A 22763-nucleotide genomic window follows, 5' to 3' on the forward strand; every position below is an offset into this window, starting at 1 on the left:
ACCAGACAGGCTTTATTAAGGGTCGTCAAACCCATGATAATATAAGAAGAACACTACATATTCTTGAGCATGTTGGACACAACAACATCAGTGCAGCCTTAATAAGCCTTGACGCTGAAAAGGCTTTTGACTGTGTAAACTGGGAATTTCTTTATCAGGTCCTCAAAAAATTTGGATTGAACAAGAAGGCCATTCAATGCATTAAAACACTTTATCAAAAACCAACTGCAAGGATTAAAATTAATGGCAGCCTGACAGAGAGCATACAATTAGAGAGATCTACCAGGCAAGGTTGTTGCCTATCACCAACACTTTTTGCAATTTTTATAGAACCGCTGGCGCAAGCAATTAGACAGAATGAGGATCTTAAAGGTATTAAGGTTGGGAATGAAGACCACACCATTGGGCTTTTTGCTGATGATGTGATCTGCTACCTAAAAGACCCAGACACATGTCTTCCTGTACTAATTAACCAACTTGAGATCTTTGGTTTTTACTCTGGTTATAAGTTGAACTTGGCGAAAACTCAGATATTAACATTGAACTATTCCCCATCCAAAACTATACAACAAAACTACAAACTAAACTGGAAATCAACAACAATGAAATACCTTGGGGTAACTATAACAAGGGGGATGGATGACTTATATGAAGCCAATTTTGTTAAAATAGACAAAACTATCAAGAATGATATAAACAGGTGGGCTGTCTTGTCTCTGGACTTTAGTTCACGAATAGAGACCATAAAGATGAATATTCTCCCGCGACTCCTCTACCTCTTTCAGGCTCTTCCCATTGAGATACCTGAAAAACAATTTAGAGCATGGGACAAAATTATCTCAAGGTTCATATGGAATGGACAAAGACCGAGAATCAGATTTGAGACTCTTCAACTTGGGAAACATAAAGGGGGAATGGCGTTGCCAAACCTCAAGGAATATTTTCATGCTGCACAGATTAGACCTATAGTTTGCTGGTGTGATGAACGCTATGAGGCTAAATGGAAAAGCCTTGAACAATATGTACAAGGAAGGGAAATCCAAAGTCTCATTGGGGGTGGTAAGGACGCTAAAGATTTAATTAAACAGATGGACAGAATCACCCAATTTACATTCAAAGTGTGGTATGACACCACACGTAAATATAAATTAGAGGGTGATCTCAGACTACTTAGGTGGGCAGCCTATGACAAACAATTCATTCCAAACACTCTTGACCAGAGATTCAAACAATGGATACCAAATGGAATAACAGCACTGTGTACAGTAACAAAAGATGGTAATTTCATGAGTTTTCAGCAGATGAAAGAAAAGTTTGCATTGTATAACCAGGATCACTTCAGATATTTGCAACTAAGGGACTACTTTGAGAGGGAGGTAAAACCAAATACAAACCAGGACAAAAATGGTGTAATTTCAATTGTAATAGGAACATACAACTCAGGGAGGTACAGAATAATATCTGCATTGTATCAGCAATTAATGGAGAGTAAAGGGAATTCAACCTATATGTCAAGCAGAAATGGGAAAAAGAGTTGGGTGTGAATATTTCTGAGGATGATTGGCTGCATATATGGAGAACCCAGCAATCTACTACATCATCACGTACATGGAGAGAACACTGTTGGAAGAATATAATAAGATTTTTTATCACTCCCAAACTTAGGAGCAAATTTGTATCAGTGTCCCAACCATGTTGGAGAGAATGAGGTGCTGTAAATGTGAATCATGCTCATGTCTTCTGGCTCTGCCCAGACATTGTTCAGTTTTGGGAAGATGTGCACTTGATTTTGGCCAACATCCTGGGTTACGAAGTACCTAATTCATGTATAGTACTGTATTTTGGTAATATGGCTGGAAATATTGTGGCAAGAACAGACAGATACTTGTTCAAAATCTTGATAGCGGCCTGCAAAAAAGCCATTACAAAAAGATGGTATAAACCAGGTCCCCCAACTCGAGATGAATGGCTGAAAATTGTGAGTGAGATGTATGTGATGGAACAACTAACACACAGATTAAGAGTACAGGCAGAGCAATGTGAAGAGAAATGGGTGAAATGGACTCTATTTAAATGTCAATGACAGGTTGATGTTTGAAAACTGTATATGTCTCAGGATCACTTTGTGGAATCAATGCAATCCAGCATGTTCATGGTTGTTTTTTGTTTTTGTATTATTTTCTGTCAGTCTTGTGTGTTTGTTTACTTTTCTGTTCCTCTGTATCTGTGAAAAAACTCAAAAAATGTCAAAAAAAGTGTCAAAAAGTGTCAAAAAAAAAAAAAACATCCCCTGGAAAAAAAAACCCGTCTCCATGACGTTGCATCTTCTTGTATGAGTCACTACTAGCTGTTTGACATTTTTCTAATGATTATCACCTAAGCCCAGTGGTGTATAAAGTACCCAAAAGCCATACTTGAGTAAAAGTAAAGATACCTTACTGGAAAAGTAAAAGTAAAAGTAACCTTTTAGAATACTACTTGAGTAAAAGTCTTAAAGTATCTGATCTTTACTGTACTTAAGTATCAAAAGTAATTTTCTGATATGAAATGTACTTAAGTATTGAAAGTAAAAGTACAAGTAAATGCTGTTAATAAAAAAGCAAAGGGTCAGAATTTTGAGAATTATGAAGTTTATTCCGACTAGAATGAGCATACTTATAAACTGGGCCTTATTTTAACACAATTTTAACACAATAGGCAATACTAAAGCCTCCGCTAGGACCACTGATTCGCCAAACCTGCTTGCAGTCTGTGTTCTACCCCAGTCCCTGACGTTGGTCTCGTCACTCTCATGATTTTTTTTTTTTCTAAAGATGATTTGATTTTGTAACGAGTAACGAAGGTTTCAGGGGAAATGTATCGGAGTAAAAGTATCAGTTTTCTTTGCAAAATGTAGCAAAGTAAACAGAAATATAAGTAGTAAAGTAAAGTACAGATAGCCAAAAAAACGACTTAAGTACAGTAACGAAGTATTTCTACTTCGTTACTATACACCACTGCCTAAGCCTTACAACTGTTCCCATTCTCCAAACCTCGACTATCTAGTTTCAAAACCAGCCACCTCTCTGTCATCCACCTCTCTAAGGCATCAGAGACTGCACACGCAGCCCTCCAACATGTCTCTCCTCTGTAGACTGAGCATAAGTGAGATTTGATTTCAGACCTTCCTGGGAGCACGAAGTGTTTTGTATTCCACACACCACAAGTAATACACCACCTCCTCTCTGAACCGAACCCTACAGGGGCCGAGCACCAACGAGACAGCCACCTCCCATCACACCCCTCGGAGCTGCGCCGCCGATGCAGACTCCCTCTTATCCACTCAGCTCAAGTTCACACAGACTAATTAGTTTCTTGACCATGTAAAAGTAGCAATTGACCCATTTTGCCGGGCACCGCGGCAGAAAGCGGAGCTTCCGCTGCCCGTCTTGGGAATGATCCTGCTGACCCCAGCTGCGCCAGACAGAAATCGACCCCGGGATCCGACGAAACTGGCACACTAATAACTTCCAGGAAGCAATCATCTAACAAGGCCTTTATGTACATGACAAGGCTTACAGTCCTCCCGCGAGGCTTTTCTCAGACAGCGTCTGATGTGTGGATGTTATCCGAGTCAGAGTGTATCTCTCTCTCTCTCTCTCTCTCTCTGTCTCTCTCTCTCTCTCTCTCTCTCTCTCTCTCTCTCTCTCTCAGACGCCAAATTCCACGACGTGGAGGATGTGGAGGACACGCCCGATGAGGAGGTCAAAGGTCAGCGCAAGGCCAGGGACGTCCTGGACCACGTGGCAGTGAACGACTATGTGAGTACCCGAAGCGCGGGGGAAGCCACTACCCGCGGACCAACCGCTGTGATCTAAATACCCCCCATACCCCTCCTGCCATTACCCCCCCCCCCCCCCCCCAACCCCCCCCGACCCACGCACCCCCCACCCCCACTGCCTTCATCCAGTTTAAATCAGCCATTAATCAATGCACCATTTCAAGACTTGAAACGGAATTTGCAAACCACAGGGCATTGAAATTGCTCTATATATCTGTTTAAATGAGGCCAGCTCACTTAAGACTCTCCTAATGTCTCCCCATTAATTGAGAGGGGTGTTTAGTCTTCAAAGGCAGCAACATCTCCCTTAAGCTTTCGCTGAAACCTTTCCTGCTTCTTCTTGCCTCTCTTCTGCTTCGTTAAGGTCACTCGTTAATGAACAAATGAATTTATTAACTTTAGCCTTAATTATGAACAGCTAGAATAAACAACCACTGAGCAGAGTGTTTGAACGTAAATTCCCCTTGACTCATACCTGTGCTTGTGCGCGAGCGCTAATGCCAAGCCCAACGCTAACGGTCAGGGACAGACGCCCACACAAGCTCAACTGACGATTGACTCCACCCCCCCCCCCCCCCCCCCAACCCCCACCCCCACACTCCGAACAGAGGGACACGAGGGAGAAGCAGAGAAGAAAGAGGCAGGAAATAAGAACATTTATCTGCCGCGTCCCAGGGACACCTGAGGCCAACACCACCGCCTTCTTCTCCTTCTCCTCCTCATCCTCATCCTTCCTCCTCCCCGGTCTCCTCCCCTCTCATTGCCACAGCTTCAATGTCTGTATAATTAAAGCAAATCCTCAGATGAAACGCGTCTCTCTTTCCTTCTCTCTCGCTCGCGCTCTCTCTCTCTCTCTTTTCATATGCCCTATTTCTGTCAGCCCTGTATGACTCCAGTCCATCCCCTTCCAACTCCTTGCCCAGTCAAGTTCCATTTGTGGGGCGAGTGATAACAAAAGCTTTGGTGAGTGTGTTGGGTGTGTGGTGTGTGTGTGAGTGTGATGTGTGTGTGGTATGTGTCTGAGTGTGATGTGTGTGTGAGTGTGATGTGTGTGTGTGGTGTGTGTGTGTGTGTGTGTGCGGTGTGATGTGTGTGTGGTGTGTGTGTGTGAGTGTGATGTGTGTATGGTGTTTGTGTGTGTGTGATGTGTGTATGGTGTTTGTGTGTGTGTGTGCAGTGTGTGTGTGTGTGTGGTGTGTGTGTGTGTGTGGTGTGTGTGTGATGTGTGTGTTGGTGTGTGTGTGTGTGTGTGTGTGTGTGTGTGTGTGTGTGTGTGTGTGCAGTGTGTGTGAGTGTGATGTGTGTGTGTGTTGGTGGGTGTGGGTGCACATGTGTGTGTGGTTGGGGGGGTTGGTTGCTGGGGGTGAAGTGACCCACCAGTAATTGGGAGTCAGAGGACAGAGGACATTTGCATTCTCCACCATTTCTTACCACCGACGCCTCAGTTTGTTGTTCAAGCCTCCTGCTAAAGGGGGCATGAGGAAGTCTTACTTTTCTCTTCTCCTGCAGTCTTTGTTCTGTATTCTTGTTTTCTTCTCCTCCTGTCTCGCCCGTCGTATAAATAACCACCGGAGATGGAGCGTCAGAGGTGTGAGGTTTACGAGGCCGACCTTTCGCCACGGCTGCCGCGGTGATGTGCCGCAGCACGGCGCTGGTCCCGGAGATCCCTCAGACTTAATAACTATCATCTGACACGCTGAGAAATTGCATCATGATCCTTGACCCACATTCCGAGGATAAGCCTCTCAGACTAGCGGGGCAGAGCGACCTGTCAGCTCTCAGACTTGCAAATTGATTCCTGATAGGGTATCTGAACGGAGTTGATGGACCTCCGTGTGACCCACGTGCCTTGCCCTGGGACGCTATTGGCAGCTGGAATAGTGATTAAACACTGTTTGTGCAATAGAAAGGCCACTTAAGGAGGGGGCCCTTCCAGGAGAGATGGAGGAAAGTGCCCTTGTCAAAGATTTGGGAGACCCTCCACCTCCTTCTGTTCAGCAAACATCCCAAACTAGCATTCATAGAGAGTATCTAGACCAGAGTATGTATCTGCAAACATCCTAGACTCGAGCACTCTGTCAGACAGAGTGGGAAACAGCACCTTTGTATCACCAGACACTATGCAGTTGCACAGCTAAGGAGGCTAACTTATTACTTATAAAATGGATTAGCCATGGCTATCTCACTACAACATGGAAATAGTAAAGCACAGTATTAACATCCAGTTGCGTGTCAGATGGTAAGTGACTGAACAATACACAAGAGGCAAATGGGAGTCGTTACATAATTAGGCTCGACATTAATCAGAAGCTCTTAAGGGACTCGTACTCCGAGTTACTCCACGTTTTGCCGGCTGATACCACACAAAGTTTTTCACCTTACTCGTCCATATTAAATCAGTCCCATGACGCTCCAGGGAGGATGTGTCACATTTTAATGTCCCGAACACGAAGGAATACAAAAAAAAAAAATAACGTCACTGTAAATTCCGAGCAGATTCGGTGGTAATGACTTTAATTTCTAATTAATGCTGCCTGTTTATGAGCACAGGGGTATATTTCCCTTGGTGGTCGTTTCTGATCAGAGCCCCACTGCCTCACGGATAGAAATTCAAAGGTACAATGATTAATATGTGCACTCTATTTGAGAGGGGATGGCTTTGATTAATTCGCCTCAGTGGGACAATACCACTCAATGTCTGTTTGTTTTGTGCCTTATCACACATCATTTGGTTGAAATATTTTCCACAACTGGAGCAGCGAGGTTGCGAGGTTCTGTGTGTGGACCTGATAATGTGATTTCTGGAAACATTGACAGTCATTGTGTAGTTGGCTACATTATTAATCGTCGCTTGTAAAAGAGATGACCCCCACCAGTTGACAGATATTATAAATCAGTAATTGCCTCTTTGCATTTGCAAGAGCCATAAATCACAATGACTCCTGCACATGTGTCCTCTTGGGTGTGTCCCCCCCCCCGTCCCGTCCCGTCCCCCCCCCCTTCTTATATATGCAGTCCCCATCATTAAGAGAATGCAATTTCAGACAATTCATCATCTCTCTTTGCACTTTGTTGTAATGGCTGATTTGTATCACCTGCATTACGTGTGTGGGTGTGTGTGTGTGTGTGTGTGTGTGTGTGTGTGTGTGTGTGTGTGTGTGTGTGTGCGCATGTGTGTGAGTTGCTGTGCGTTTGCACTGATTTGAAAAGGACACGATGAAGTCATACATCAAATCGAGAAAAGTTACGGTGCCAGCCAGGAGGGACTGAAATTCTCTTTAACCACCCCACCCCCCGTCGCCACCGCCGCCGCCTCCTCATTGTTTTTGACAAATCAACACCTGATTGTTTGTCTTTCCCAGACATATGGGTCAATGACTGTCACAAGCGTTACCACGGTGATTTTTAATCAGACGGGAGGCGGCATGTGGTCCCAGAAGAACCATCTTGTGCGTGCGGCTGGAGTGTTCCACCGCTGCGCCGCAACCAGGGTGGCATCGCCTCCCACTGTGGGCACGGCTAAGTGCCACCTCTCGGCATGCGATACACACACACACACACACACACACACACACACACAAACACACACACACACACACACAAACACACACACACAGACACGCGCATGCCGACCATTACAATGGAAAAATCTGCGGCCCATTAATTCCGCCCAATTTACCTTGCATTTGAGTTTCATTTCCCCCTTATATAAATTCTGATCTGGCTGGCGTGAGCAAATAAACGAAATCTTGTTAGCCGATCATTACTCTGCTAATTGCCTCAGGAATGTGCCAGCCACTTTGTGCCAAGGTCACCGGGGTGGGGGATGCTTTCATTTGTGTGCTCAAATTAAGGGGTGGCAGCCATTTCACCGTGTGTGTGTGTGTGTGTGTTTGTGTTGGTGTGTCACGCTGGTGTGTAAGAGTGTGTGTGTGTGTGTGTGTGTGTGTGTGTGTGTGTGTGTGTGTGTACACGTAAGTGAGAGTCGAGGAGTGAGAGGTCAAAGAAGAAAGGGTTAGAGTAATTATCCTGGCTTCCAGCAGTGTCAAACCCACTTTGATTGAAAACTGCCGGGCAAAAGGGCTAAGGGATTCCTGATCGAGGGGTGGGACAGGGCATGCTAGAGTAATGCTAGCACTGACACAATGGAAAGGTCAAGGGTATAATAGCATGCTTTATGCTCCGCTAGCTCAAATCAAGGCCGTCGCTTGTAAATACTATTTTGATCCGTGCCATCACAGAGCACAGCTGGATCTGAACTGTTGTCAATTGCAGCATCAGATCCAAGGTGCTCAAAACCTCAAATCAAGCCATCAGGTCTCGAGTGAACAAGGATGTCAGGTCGGTCACAGCGGGATTAGCAACTCTTCTGACCGTCCCTCCCTCTGTTCTTTTCTTCTTCTTCTTCCACAGAGAGATATCGGAGTCGAGCTCACCAACGCCCTGGATGAACAAGGCTACTGCTGTCAGCACTGTCGCCGTGGTTACCGCCACTGCCAGCGTTACCACGAGCCACTGGGCGGCTACTGGCCTTATCCTTACTACTACCAGGGCGGGCGCGTCATCTGCCAAATCATCATGCCGTGCAACTGGTGGATTGCACGGATGCTCGGCAGAGTCTAGAGGACGTCGGTCGGCGCATCTCCACGCTCGACTGACTTGGTTGCCTGATTGAAAGATTGATTGGTGCTACGTAGCTCAGGATATCTGATATACCTTACTTCATAGTTTGCTGGGCTCCGATGCAGTAATGTTTTATGTAAATCATTCTCTATCAGCGGAGCACACAAACAAACACTAATTTGATTGTTTCGTAAGATTAACTCGAAGCAGAGACTGAAACGTGAGTGCTTGCTCAGCCATTTTGGCTCTGTTCGTTACTTCCACAACATTTATTCGCAAATTGGCTTTCCAATGTTTTGTGCAATGAATCCTGCGTGACTTGCTTTTCCAATCAACTGTTCCTTCTTGGTAAACAAAAATCTCTTGCAGATGTAAACAACTGGGCACCTTTCTTGGGGTTGAAGTTCTCAAAACTTCAAAAGTTAGAAGTAGTAATGTTTTCACCAAACTGTTGTTTGCATGGACCCCTTGATCTTGCCTTCTTATTTAATAGATGGTTGTGAGGGGTAACTAACGTATTTCTATTTCTTTTATATTAGAGATATACTGTTCTTAACTACTTAAGGACTTACTGTATTCACATTTGTTAACAATTATGTAGGCATGTACAACATGTAACTGTACTGCGTATAAGCTGATAAAGAAATATGTGAATTTGATGTTTTTTAAATGAAAGAAAATGTTTACAAACCACTGTTTGGTCATTTTTTTTTTTTTTTTTAATCAATACAATGTTTCTCTCAATGAGTCTCTTAAAAAATACTGTAATTTAGCAAAAGCTAAGCCGAAATTGAGAGTTTGGATAGGGGTCCAATATTTCTCCCATCTTTTAAAGTTTTGTTGCCTTTCTGTGAAGGAGGTCTGCATACAGCGTGCTGAAGAAGACTAATAAAATCCCAACCACAGAGAATAGTTTGCCAGTTTTGCTATCAAACTTTCTTTCAGCACTGCGAGTGCAGTCTCGGGCCGAGTGAGGAGACTGTCAGTGGGATAGACGTGTGACTCAGCAGCATCAGCTCAGACATACCGTAGACACCAGACAGTGTCATTACCTTTCATGCGCCTGGTTTCTATTGACTGGTGCATGTGCGCAGACAGCCAGGTCTCTCATCCGACTGGATGTGTGACAGCTACCGTGAAAGAAAAGCGAGATGCACCTTTGCATAAGTGTCGAGCTCTGCGCAAACCAAGGCGTCTGTTTTGAGAATCGATTTAAGCTTTAAGTCACAGTGGCCATTTTGGGGGAAGCGATTCACACACCAGAGCAAGATATTGCTTTCATCTCTGTGACAAAAGATGGCCAAATTCAGCACGTACATAACCCCCACAAACTCCAGCCAAAAATACGGCCAGATCTAGGCTATTGTGACTGATGGCGTCTGCTTTAATCCACCAACTCCTGGGCAGTGGTGCTTGCTAGTAATAGCAACATTCTCCCTTTGAAAAAAAAAAAACCCAACGGAGGCAAAGAAAAAAACTTTGCTCATTTCTAAAGCTTGGGAATATAATGCCGTGGATATGGAGATGGGCCCTCACCTCTCCTGGCGCCTCCAAAAATACCATTTCTCCCCAAAATGCAAACCAGAAAGTAGAACGCTGAGAATTATTCAAAGCTTGTGGTCTAGACGGGCGATCAGTAGGGGGCAGCCCCTGTCCTCCACACACACACACACACACACACACACACCAGGATAATGGATCATGACAAACACACATCGACATTACAACAACGTTTCTGCAGGGGCTTGAAATACCAAACTGACTGGAAAAAGGCACTCATGGCATGTGATTATGGGTGCATGCTGCATTTCTAAATATGAGATCAAATTCAGTCAATTCAGCTCATTTTTTTCCCAGGGCTCACAGAAAAAATCTAACAGTGGTGAGACGAGTAAAACGGTGAAGCAATAAGCTTTTGAAAGCCTTACAGCACTAGACTTCAAACAAACTCATTTAGCTGGCTGTGATGCCTTAAGGCGATGCTGAGAAGTACATGATAACCTACATGTGTGTTTACTTCTCTCCCCCCCCCCACACACACACAGAAAAGCTATAACTGACACACACTATGGACAGTAAGACGCCAGATACTTAGCTCACGCACACGCCAGCTCCAAGTAACAGGATTGATTTTTCTGTGTGTGTGTATGCGCACACATATTTGTGTGTGTGTGTGTGTGTGTGTGTGTGTGTGTGTGTACTTAACCTCATGTTGATTCAACCATCTGTAATATACTGCCAATCCTCATCAGTCTCCCATTGGGTGCACAGAATATCAATAATATGTGTTTTTCAGTTGCCAGTCAGGTCTTGACAATCATTTTACTGGGCGTCTGGCTTTCAGGAGCCACCTCAGAGCGATAATAGGCATTACCTGCAGTGCTGGTGTCGTAAGCTTCACTTCACAACTTCACAAACATAAAACAAATGGTAAAAAATAAAACCATCTGCTTTGTTAACACCAGTAAACAAACAGAAACCCCAGCTGCTTAGGACATTTATACCAGCTATCTGAGGAATCTAATAGTGGGGACAAAAAAAATTATCAGAGCCTTTCGTTTCATAGTCTGGCCTTTTGTGGCACCTTCCTCACATTTCACCAAAATAATTTAATTGAAAACAGCTATTTATTATTTGTCTGCGTTGATTGAGGATGCAGGTGGAAGAGAAGAGAAGAGAAGAGAAGAGAAGAGAAGAGAAGAGAAAAGAAAGAGAAGAGAAGAGAACCGCTGTGAAACTGGTGGCGGTGGGCTTGGCTATAGCCGAGCAGAGATGAGACGAGGCGAGGCGAGGGTTTTTGTCGTGGCCCATGAAGCAGTGAACCCTGAACAGGTGTGTGTGTGTGTGTGTGTGTGTGTGTGTGTCAGGTGTGCATGTGAATCGTTTTTCTTTTGTTATCACATCAAAGTGTGCTGCAATTTACCTCCTAGTCGTTTGTTTTGGTTTACAGTGCATTACTTGCCCATTACCGCGTTTAGTTTTGTGGTTCTGCAAAAGACAAAAAAAAAATGCACCGCGACAGGAGGACTAGACACAGCGAGAGTACACCGTGTTCAGTCATGGAGAACTCTCTATGGCCCGGCGGGGCTGAGGGAGGTGAGGAAAGCGTGCTGCTACTGCCATCCTGTGGCTGGGGGTTGGAACAGCATGTTTCTACCAGGCAGCCAGCCAGCCATGAGTCTATAGAGCCAGATGAGGTTGATGAGGGAACAAAAGCCTTCACTTGCATTTCAAGTCTGTGTCAGCATGTCCCTACGTTGATGCCAAAAAAGAATTATGCTCATCAATACTCAAATCTACTTGATAGTGATCTGAGTATTTCTCAAAATAACAACAGCTTAGGCAAAATGGTGCAGAATGTGTTCGGCATGTACACGCTGATGAGTCTTATTTCAATGACGCCTTCAAATAGTCTTATTTTCCCTGACAGTTTAGGACTAAGCCTACGGCCCTCCGCCCGGTTGAAGATGTATGCACAGACTCTCACAGGTTCTCTGCCAAACATCTGTGCGATGATTAGGAATCTGTGGTCTTTAGTTGAGGTAGGACTCTCGGTGCTGCGCCGGTGCTCGAGAGAGCTCACGCTGGTACAAGCTGTCGCCTGTTGTGTGAAAAATCTCCCAGCAGCCCCTTAGCCGGAGGCGCGAGCGAGCAGCAGTAGCAGCGGCGGCGGTGGCGGCGGCCGGCGTTGGCTCTCCGCTCCCTGGGGTGGCGTGAGAGGAGGAGGCAGTCTGCACTCACACTCCTCAGCTGTGTCACGAGCCCCAAGCTGCTCGTCACCTCGCCTCAGAAATAGCAGCAAGCCAACTCCACAGGGCCGGAAGAGGTTTCTAGAAACATCAGCCCCCGACACCCCTCCCCTCTCCTCCCCCTCGGAACCTCGAGTCTCAGCATTTCATAGTCTCTGGACTGCTGTTTGACTAACTGCGCTGGCGAGGTACGTAGTCTTGACTGATTTAAATTGAAGGGGAGCTGCTCTTTGGTCTTTTACCCTTTTGCTTTGATGTCAAATAAGTCGACTATCAACTATCGACTGACCACCTGAAGATCGGCTACGGCTGCGGGTCCTTTGAGGTTATGCTTGTTTCGGGTTGTTATTGGCAATGTAGTAAGGCAATTACAGCACATAAAAGAGCATGGGGGCATGCTACTTGTTTTGATGTGTTTATATTTGATCTTCCTCCTCCTAGCTATTGTTGCCTCGGAGTGGCTGGTGTCATATTAGCTTGCCGCCGTTGTTTCTGTTTGTGCTATTTTCTGCGGCCGTGTTTGCTCGTGTTTGTTTGCCTCGCCCGTGGACACGCCGAAAAAGCCTGGTCTCCAGCTGTACTTGAGTAAACTCGGGGGCTGGGAGCGGTGGCTACGACTGGCTGCCAGATGGCTCTCTTTCTCTCTCTCTCTCCCTCTCTCTCTCTGTCTCTGTCTCTGTCTCTGTCTCTGTCCCCATCCCAACACACACGCACACTCCCACCACCAGAACACAGATCGTCAGAGACCAAAACACACAAGGCTCAGGCCAGTCGCAGAGCCACAGCAGCTGGCCTCACCATCCTCGCTGCCACCACCACCACCACCACCATCACCATCAGCAGCAGCAGCATCACACATTGGGGTGGCAGCTGCTAATCAATGGGGAGACGTCGCAGGCAAGAGCCCTCTCTCGTCTCTCGTCTCCAGGGCTTCACACTCTCTGCATGACTGGACATGACAGCAGGGATCACAGGTCTGATAGCATTAAATAAAAACACAGGTGGCCGGGTCCAATCAGCCGTGAGCGCATTCATTCCTCCACCCCCAGTCCTCCTCCACTTATTTACTCCCCCCTCAGCAGAGCAGCGTGGGCTTCAACATCTGTATCCCTCTGATCCCCTTTGAACTCCGGGAGTTCTTAGGGCCCCAGAACATGAAATTAAGATGCAAAAAAAAACGACAAACAAACAAAACAAAAAAGATATGCGAAAGACAGAATTATGTAAAAACCCAAGCAGTTGGTCTGACCTCATTCAGAGTCTGGTGATAATGCTTACTATGAGATGAGAAGAGTCGCACGAGAGAGAGAGAGAGAGAGAGAGAGAGAGCTGAGGAAAAAAGAAGTGCTTAATGAAGACGGAACAATAGAAGCGCGAGTCCTTTGTGGTTTGCAGATGGCAGAACAGTCAGCTTAGTGCTAATTTTCATGGCATCGGAAAGAATGTGACATCAAAGAGGTCATTTAAGCAAAAACTGAGCTTTATTACATTTTTGTTTTAGAAAAAAAAAAAAAAAAAACATTTTTACACTACTTTCAGCATATGGAGAGCCTTTGACACCCCCAGAAATACAAAGCAAAATATTAAACGGGAAGAAGACAGCAGGGCAGAAGAGTACGGCCGACATACTCTCACCCTCAAAAGAACTTTGTGCTGGGTCAGGGTAGAATAAACAAGGCTGAAGCCCGTGAAACAAACCCAGGGTTTTGACAATGCTTGCAGTAAGGCATCCATTTTGGAGTGGGTATGGGCGGGGAGGGGTGGGTTAAGGCAAGCTTTACGAGAACTTCAAATCGTGGATTGTCATTGACTGCCCTTCGGTTTTCTATGCTGTAACATTTCATAACCACGATTGTCCAGTGCTTGTGCTAATTTCTCAGGGCTGAGACCTTTTCAGAGGATTTTTTTTTTTTCGGAGAGTGAAAAGAGGCATTGGAGCAGACTGCCCACTGCCTCTCTCTATGTGCCTGGCCTCTGGCTCAATACCGAGGACCATCCAGACAGCCCTGGAACCCCCTTTACAGACAGCAGAGTCAATCACGGCCACCAATTCAGTACAAATTGAGTTCAGGATCAATATGGGTGCAGTGTGCTTTACGGCCCAGCTCCCTCCCCCCACAGAGGCCCTGGGCTTTTAAAGGCCTCGCCTTGGGAGTCCTGGGCTATACTCAGTGTAGAAATGTGACAGGGAGTGCAAGATACCCACTGGCAGGAGGGCAAAACTCAAATATCGAATACCAAATGTTGACATGTTCACTGGTTGGCCAGTTTGGGGGTGAAAAGGACTCTGGTATGCCTGCACAGAGGGTAGATGAGAAGCACAATGAAATAAGACATTTGCCATATAAAAACACAGATCAAAAGATGTCTCAGTGGCTATTTATGGAGATGACAGAAGACATGGGGGCATCTTCGCTCACAAGGCTTATTTTTTTTCACTTTCCATTGTTTGTCATAATAATAATAAAAAAAGACATGAACATCGAAGGAGTGCGGACTACATGGAATGCTTCAAAATGAAAAGAAAAGATACAGCTCGAGACGAACAAACATATTTCAATTCCTGGTTCATGTAATTCTACTGTATATACTTTCCCTCGTATTTGTTTTTTTTGCATACGCATGTAAATAATAATAAAAAAGAGCCTTTTTATACAGAATTTAGAAATTCACAAAATAAATAAATTTGTGGCCTTAAAATTGAATCTCAATCATATATCATATATAGTCATATATATATTTCTATATTTCCATTTCATATTAACAGGACTTCGACTCTGGGGAAGCAATAAAGGGTTTTTGCTTTGAATCACCAGCCTCTGAGTTGTTTCCAAACTCGCGGCCTCTCGGTTGAAAGTCTGCAAGTATCTACTATCTGTAATTGGATTGCCTCGGGAGGCAGTGAATGCCCATTTCCATAGAAACACAGCGTGTTAAGGCCACGGGGTCTAGGCGGAGAATCAACACAGCACTGAGACTGTGATAACAGCGGAGGAATGTGGGACTGAGAGTCACGGAGCAACGAGTCACAAGCCAGTGAAAGAGGTGGCGTGCGTTATTCCAAACGGAATACCTCGGATCGAAAGGAAGTCTGAGAGAGGGAACGACAGGTCGAGGGAAAAGGAAAAGGCCTCCCTCGCTTTTTTTATTTCATTAAGGCACTGCTCAGTTTAGGTCCGTGAGGCATATTTCGGTTTGTTTCTTTTATTCTTTTATTACGGTTCTCTTTAAAGATCACTCCCCTGATATCCTGCTTCTCTTTCACTGCGGAGGAAGACCTGATGGATGGGCCCCAGAGACTAATGCCACCATGCGTGCCTCTGCGCCTCGCCGGAGTGTCCTTGACAGGGATGACTCTTTGGTTTCGGTATCACCACCAACAACTCAATAGCATCCCGTGCCTTTCTTTGGTTGGTGGTTGGGGAATAAAAGAGATGACTCGACGAAGCTTCTCACTGGCACATTTGGTTGGGTGGTCCCTGCTTCTGAAATGGCTCTGTTCCTGTCGGGGAATGTTCATGGACAGGGGGGCGGGTGGCATGCGAGTGGCCCCTCCCCTTCCAAATATCGAACAGACATTTGCAAAAAAGAAGACTATCCCTTAAATGTTCAAATTTAGGCACTGTATCACATCGTTTCTGAGTAAACAAATGTCCACGGCCTGCAAGGGGCCTACATTTTTCTTTGTCGATTCTTTAAGAGCAATAAATTACAAATTTGCTGCTGCTACTATAGACTGCTGACAAAATAAACTTTGAAAGAAAGAAAAAAAAACACTGCAGTCCTCTTTTGGTTTTCTTTTGATTGGACATTTTTCGGGGGGGGGGGGGGAATGATTGTGACATGTCCACGCCCCATCCGAGACACCTGCGGATGGAGGGATTGGGAGGGGGGGGGGGGGGGGGGGCTTCTAGGTCTCCGGCCTCTCCGTCTTTATCTGGATGAAGTCGGAGGTGGGCATGCTAACGGTGATGGGCACCTCCACCATCTGCTGCTTGGCCTCGCCTCCTCCCTCCAGCTCCTCCACGGGGGTGAGGCCCTCGCTGGGGCTGCTGGCCAGGGGCATGCCCGAGGCATCCGAGTGTCCATTCACAGCGCTGGCCTCCAGACTGTCACTAGTGAGGCACCCGTCCTGAGTGAAGATCACAGTCCTGTAACTGAGCTCTGGAGACCCGTAGCAGTCTTCCACTTCCTCTTTGACGTAGATGGTGTTGCTGCCGGGATCGCTGTTGACCAGCGACTGCAGGTAGAAGGGCTCCAGGATCTCCTCCTTCACCGACAGGCCCTGGAGCTCGCCGGGCTTGAGCACGGTGGCGATGACCGTGCCGGGCTGCTGGGCCACCATGGGCTGCCCGCTGGCGTTGAGCGTCACCAGGCGGGTCAGGCCGTTCACGGAGCCCGGTTGGCCGGTGCCGGCGCCGTTCGCCCCTCCTCCTCCTCCAACCGCCGATCCCAGACTGGTGACCAGCAGACCCTCGGGATAGCCGCCGCCGCCGCCACCGCCACAGAGGTTGCCCCCGTGGCTGGTGGACAGGGAGGCGGTCTGGATGGTGAGCACGTCTTTGCCCCCGGGGCTGGTGGAGGGCACGGTGTGCAGGATGACCCGGGGGGGCGAGCCGTGGCTGCCGTCGCCGTTGGCCAGGACGGTGGTGAGGGGCATGGGCTGCAGGGTGACGGAGCCGCCCGCCTGGGACGTCAGGACCATGGGCACAGAGGCTGGCATGTTGATGGTTCTGCAGAGAGAGAGAGAGAGAGAGAGAGAGAGAGAGAGAGAGAGAGAGAGAGATTAGAGATTATTATGTATTTGTATTATTGTTCCCACTTCTCCCTTTCCCCTTCTGATGTAGCTTGTGTATAGATATACGTATGTATTTTGTACAGTAAATAAATCACATATATGTTACACCCAACCCAAATGCTTTGGCAATACTGTAAAACGTTATGGTCATGCCAATAAAGTTTCTTTTGAATTTGAATTTGAAATTGAATTGAGAGACAGAGAGAAGGAGGGAGAGAGAGAGAGAGAGAGAGAGAGAGAGAGAGAGAGAGGGAGGGAGAGCGAGGAACAGAATCTCTCCTTCACTAGGAAAGACACTCAAGGCCGCTCAAAAGCCACTGCGATTTGACCTTGAGCCATACACGATTTGCTAAGACCCTTAACATATGCACAGTGCTCAGAGGACATGAAAGAGTGGAATGCGTCACTGAGTGAGTGAGTGAGTGAGTGAGTGCATGCTCATGAGTGGACACACTCTACACACAACTACTTGATGCAAGCAGGAAGCGCAGCCAGCACACAGGGGCCTTGGCGGTGTTCTGCACATGTATTTCCATATGTTGCTTGTGTAATGCACGCTTTCATTACTTCCCTTTACATGCTGTTCATTGATGTCACGAATATACATCATGAGTCTCATAACAACACACTAACTAATAGGAACACTAACAATCTGATCTACAATCATACCCACACTAAAGGACCTCCAAAGCCCCCCACACATTATGCAAAAGCTGTGCCATATGTAAATGTGTACACTGCTGTGTACACCGCTGTGTAGGTCATACATGTTTTGTTAACACTGATGCATCCATATAATATTATCATGACTCTTGCCCTGCAATATGCCACATCCCTTCCTCACTGTATACTGTATAGTACTGTTGATATATCACATCGGATAATGTAATGATGTTTGAGCACAAGTGACACACACACACACACAAACTCGCGCACACACACACACACACACACACACACAAACTCGCGCACACACACACACACACACACACACACACACACACACACACACACACACACACACACACACACACACACACACACACACACACACACACACACACACACACACACACACACACACACACACACAGCTCCTCACCTGACGGAGTGTGACTGCGCGGGCACGGCTGCGCCCTGGTTGGGCTGGAGCACGTGGACGTGCTGCAGCAGGTGCTCGGCCTGCTTGCAGTGGGTCCCCTGGTACAGCAGACCGGGGCTGGCCTCCCTCTTCACCGCCTTGGTACCCGCGTGCCCACCGGTTCTGCCCTGCCCGCCCCGGGACGCTCCCCCGCGGCCCACGCCTCGCCCGTTAGCGCCGGCGCGGTGCCCGCCGCCGTAGCCCGGGCTGGGCTCCATGCCCGGGACGTCGTCGTCGTCGATCACCACCAGGTCTGAGGGCATCTCCTTGAACTGGTACACGAGACGCTGGCCTTCCACCTTGGCCAAGATCCCCCGCTGGTAGTAATACCTGAAGGAATTAAAAACAGGGACACAGAAAGAGAGAGAGACAGAGAGAGAGAGAGAGAGAGAGAGAGAGAGAGGGAGAGGGAGAGGGAGAGGGAGAGGGAGAGAGAGAGGGAGAGAGAGAGACAGACGGACACCAATAAAGGAGAGAGAGTGAGTATGAGTGCTGATGTCAAAGGAGTCCAGGTTGATTTTTTTTTTCTTTTTTTTAGGCGGTTGTGTTTTGAATGTCAGGGTCTTACCGCAGGGCTCGGCCCATGTGTGTGTGTATGTGTGTGTGTGTGTGTGTGTGTGTTTTGAATGTCGGGGTCTTACCGCAGGGCTCGGCCCGTGTGTGTGTGTGTGTGTGTGTGTGTGTGTGTGTGTGTGTGTGTCAGGGTCTTACCGCAGGGCTCGGCCCATGGTCTCGTAGTTCATGTCGGGCTTGTTCTTGTGCTTCCCCCACAGCTTGGAGACGGCTTTGGAGTCCACTAGCTTAAAGATGCCCTTCTCCCGCTGGGTCCACTTGATGTACTTGGGACAGGTGTTCTTGTCCTGCAGCAGCGCCAGCAGGAACTCCCACAGGTAGATGGTGTTACCTTCGGATGGACAAGACAGCCAAAAGGTGAGAAAAGTTGGACGCTTTCTGCCAGTTGGGGAAAAAAAACTTCTGTGTTCGTCTGCCAATTCATGAAAACGATTCTTCAGGTTTTATTTAACAGAATGAAAATGCCACAGGTGCAATTACAGTATTCTTCCTCATAACCTCAATAAATCAATTCTCAATTCTCTCGCCCCCACGTGTGTGTGCGTGCGCGTGTGTGTGTGTGTGTGTGGCTTGGAAATTAATTAGGGAGCATCTGGCAATAGATTACTCTTGTTTGTTGTCTGCTCTGGCCAGAAGAGGTTTAAAACAGCACCCCCGCCAGCACTTGGGCCGACTCGGCGTGTCAGGTTGATGTATATACACGCCGCGGCACAGAGACCCGGGACCCGGGCGGCACCGGAGCTGAGCCGGGCTGGGCGGCACCAGGCTGGGACCCCCCCCCCCCCCCCCCCCGCTCTCAACAGTGTGCGTCAGCGGCCCGTTGTCAGGAGAGAGAGAGAGAGAGAGAGAGAGAGAGAGAGACACAGAGAGAGAGAGAAAGAGAGAGACAGAGAGAGAGAAAGAGAAACAGAGAGAGAGAAAGAGAAAGAGAGAGAGAGACAGAGAGAGAGAGAAAGAAAGAGGAAGCGAGAGCGTTGATGTGCCCTCCAGTACGCAATCTCTTTTTGCATCCCGCAGAAAGCGGCGCTCTTTGAGAGCAGCCCATCCATTAGCGGGCGCCTAGGGCGACACCGGTGGACTCGGGCGGCACCAGAACTGACACGTGTGCCAGGGCTTTGGAGTCCTTCAGCTGGGAGGCTCCAGAGACAAAGGAGGTTAAGAGCGCCCGAGACAGATAGAGAGAGAGAGAGAGAGGAGAGCGAAAGAGAGGAAGGAGGGAGCAGGAGAGAGAGAGAAGAGAAGAAGAAAGGGGTAATGAGAGAGAGAGAGAGAGAGAGAGAGAGAGAGAGAAAGAGAGGAAGGAGGGAGCAGGAAAGAGAGAGAAGAGGAGAAGAAGAGAGGGATAATGAGAGAGAAAGAGAGAGAGAAAGAGAGGAGAGAACAATAGGGGACGAACGAGAGAGAGAGAGAGAGAGAGTGGTGAAATGCTCCGCGGTGCCTTAGTCATACCTTTGCCCTCCTTGCTCTTCTTCTTGAGCGGCAGTGAGGGATTGGTGATGGGGGAACACGGCCGCACCGCCCGGGGTTTTCGCACTGAGGCAGGAAAGTCAGAGAAAAGAGAAAGAAAAGAGAGGGTGAGACCGTGTTCCTTAACTCTCCTTCAGAAGTAAACTTCAAGCACAGACCTCGGTAGACTCTGCGACACACCATACTTCACCCTATGGCGTCCCTATTAAGCTCTGATACTCTAAAAGGTCCCTTAATTAAGACTCTCGGCTCTTCTTTTGTGCCAGCATGGCCAAAAATGGGGGCATGTGAGAGATGTGGCGCGTGTACGGCGTAGCACTGCCCTCTAGTGGCGGCGCGGTGCTACTGAGCTCTAACCTTTGTTTTTCTTGGGCGGCTTGGAGGGGCTCTTGTGCAGAACCTCGTCCATGGAGGACGTCTCCTCGTCCAGGGACACGTCCATGGAGGACAGCTGGTCTGGTCTTAAAGAGATGTAGCTGAGGTCCGCTTCCAGCAAGGTGCCGTAAGGGTGAACTAAAAACACACCAACACACACACACACACACATACACAAGTGTTAAAAGAAAAATAGGTCAAACCATGCCAAATAGCAGTCGGTTCCACGTCACTGCCCCCCCAAAAAAAGATACTATTTAAGGCAAGTAAATAAAGTACAGGGTTACAAAAACAGGATCCTGCAGGGAATTACCCGACACACTAACCCACGTCTGTGCTCTGGGTGAGCTGTGGGCAGTGGGCAGTGGGCAGTGGGCAGTGGGCAGTGGGCAGTGAGGAGCTCCGACTTACTCATGCGCTTCTCGTCCAGGATGTTGTTTGGGGACTCCATGTTCAGGAGGACCTCCGCGGCTTCAACGGTCTCCATGTTGTCTTCCGCACCGGACACTGTGGTTTCTGCCGGCAACCCAGACAATAGCGTTAAGGTCTCAACCCAGACAATAGCGTTAAGGTCTCGCTTCTATCCCATCCTCAAGGAGTAACAACCCAGACAATAGCGTTAAGGTCTGACTTCTATCCCATCCTCAAGGAGTAACAACCCAGACAATAGCGTTAAGGTCTCACTTCTATCCCATCCTCAAGGAATAACAACCCAGACAATAGCGTTAAGGTCTCACTTCTATCCCATCCTCAAGGAATAACAAGTAAGTTGTCCTTCGTGGTTTTATGTCACATTGCAGCGTTTGATGAAGACTGGACCACTACTCTTTCTGTTGCGTCTGGTGATTTGTGACGTAATGTGAAGGTGGCCATGACTAAAGTTTCAACGGTGAAGGAATCATATTGTCTAACACCTGATCATACGTTCATCTTGGCCTTCACAGCCTCACAACAACCTACGTCACACACAGGCTGCTGTTGCTTGGGGGATTGATTCATTGATTGATTGATTGATTTTCACACGGTACTGAACCGCTCTGCTGCTCACCTGACAGGCCGACGTCGCCGCCCATGATTGGCTCCTCCACCACGTCCAGAGTGGCGTCGGCCATGATGCCGTTGGTGACCTCGTCTGCCTCCAGCCCCGAGTACACCTGCATTAGGTCGGCGGCCGGCACCTGCTCCACGATCACCGCGGGGAACACGGAGGGGTCGTCCAGCTGAAGAGAAACACAGAGAAACAGATCTTAATATATATACATTACATTACATTTCCGGGCTGCTGCTGCTGCTCTGTGTGTGTGTGTGTGTGTGTGAGTGTGTGTGTCTGTGAGTGTTTATGTGTGGGGGCATTGGTGTGTATGTATGTGTGTGTGTGTCTGTTTGTGAGTAGGTATTTGTGGAGGGGGTTGGTGTGTGTTTGTGTGTGTCTGTGAGTGTGTCTGTGAGTGTGTATGTGTGGGGGCAATGGTGTATATTATATATATATATATATGTGAAATATGTGCTATATGTGAAAACGTAATATGTACTGTAAACTGTTGCCACTCATCATTTTGGCAGGGGGCATGTCTTAATTTTTGGAGAAATAACATTAGGTGCATTATTTTGGAAATAATGTTTATGTTGTTTTTGTCTCTGTAGTTTCAGCCAGGGAACTACCAAGACTTTCAAATCTGTCGGTCAGTTTAGATTAGTACGAAGATGCGTGCTCGTAAACACGAAACGCTTAGATTAGTACGAAGATGCGTGCTCGTAAACACGAAACGTTTAGATTAGTACGAAGATGCGTGCTCGTAAACACGAAACGTTTAGATTAGTACGAAGATGCGTGCTCGTAAACACGGAACACACGTCCTCCAGCTTCCAGTAAACGCTCCAGTCAAATTGCTGCCGTGTGTGCGGAGCGTCAGCCAGAGGTCCTCATCATCTCCCCCCGGTGCATTCCTCCCCGCCGGGTGGGGACTCGGAGCACAGAGCACAGGAAATGGCCAACCCGGAGGGTCAAGCCAACTGGGAACCCACATACACACACACACACCCGACACACACACACACCCCCCACGTAATGTCAGCAGCACCTGAGTGCCATGCTCCCGTATCGGAAATTACTTTTGGAATGGATTCAAATGCTCTCTCTCTCTCTCTCTCTCTCTCTCTCTCACACAAAGATTTCTCTCTCTCACAAAGATTTCTCAAGCAGTCACACTTGACTGA

At 47.4% G+C, this 22763-nt stretch overlaps 2 protein-coding genes across 6 annotated transcripts in view; one reads left to right on the plus strand and one right to left on the minus strand.

The window, feature by feature from the left end:
• The window catches only part of tnmd (tenomodulin), a 43827-nt gene extending 34694 nt beyond the window's left edge, over nucleotides 1-9133 (plus strand). The window contains exons 6-7 of the mRNA XM_031587593.2: nucleotides 3694-3800; nucleotides 8234-9133. Coding sequence (XP_031443453.1) covers nucleotides 3694-3800; nucleotides 8234-8443 — 317 coding nt within the window. The 3' untranslated portion in view covers nucleotides 8444-9133. The remainder of the gene's footprint in view (nucleotides 1-3693; nucleotides 3801-8233) is intronic.
• Nucleotides 9134-16092: 6959 nt separating this feature from the next.
• The window catches only part of elf1 (E74-like ETS transcription factor 1), a 44747-nt gene continuing 38076 nt past the window's right edge, over nucleotides 16093-22763 (minus strand). For 3 of the 5 annotated variants that reach the window (XM_042702767.1, XM_031586810.2, XM_042702768.1), the window contains exons 3-9: nucleotides 21595-21766; nucleotides 20958-21062; nucleotides 20529-20696; nucleotides 20154-20237; nucleotides 18843-19035; nucleotides 18093-18461; nucleotides 16093-16925 (exon numbers count right to left, since the gene is read on the minus strand). In XM_042702767.1, the coding sequence (XP_042558701.1) occupies nucleotides 16103-16925; nucleotides 18093-18461; nucleotides 18843-19035; nucleotides 20154-20237; nucleotides 20529-20696; nucleotides 20958-21062; nucleotides 21595-21766 (1914 nt within the window). In that variant the 3' untranslated portion in view covers nucleotides 16093-16102. The remainder of the gene's footprint in view (nucleotides 16926-18092; nucleotides 18462-18842; nucleotides 19036-20153; nucleotides 20238-20528; nucleotides 20697-20957; nucleotides 21063-21594; nucleotides 21767-22763) is intronic. The other 2 variants (XM_012840208.3, XM_031586811.2) reach the window with 2 other exon arrangements.

Source organism: Clupea harengus, chromosome 20, assembly GCF_900700415.2.
Source record: "Clupea harengus chromosome 20, Ch_v2.0.2, whole genome shotgun sequence".
Classification (NCBI taxonomy): domain Eukaryota; kingdom Metazoa; phylum Chordata; class Actinopteri; order Clupeiformes; family Clupeidae; genus Clupea; species Clupea harengus.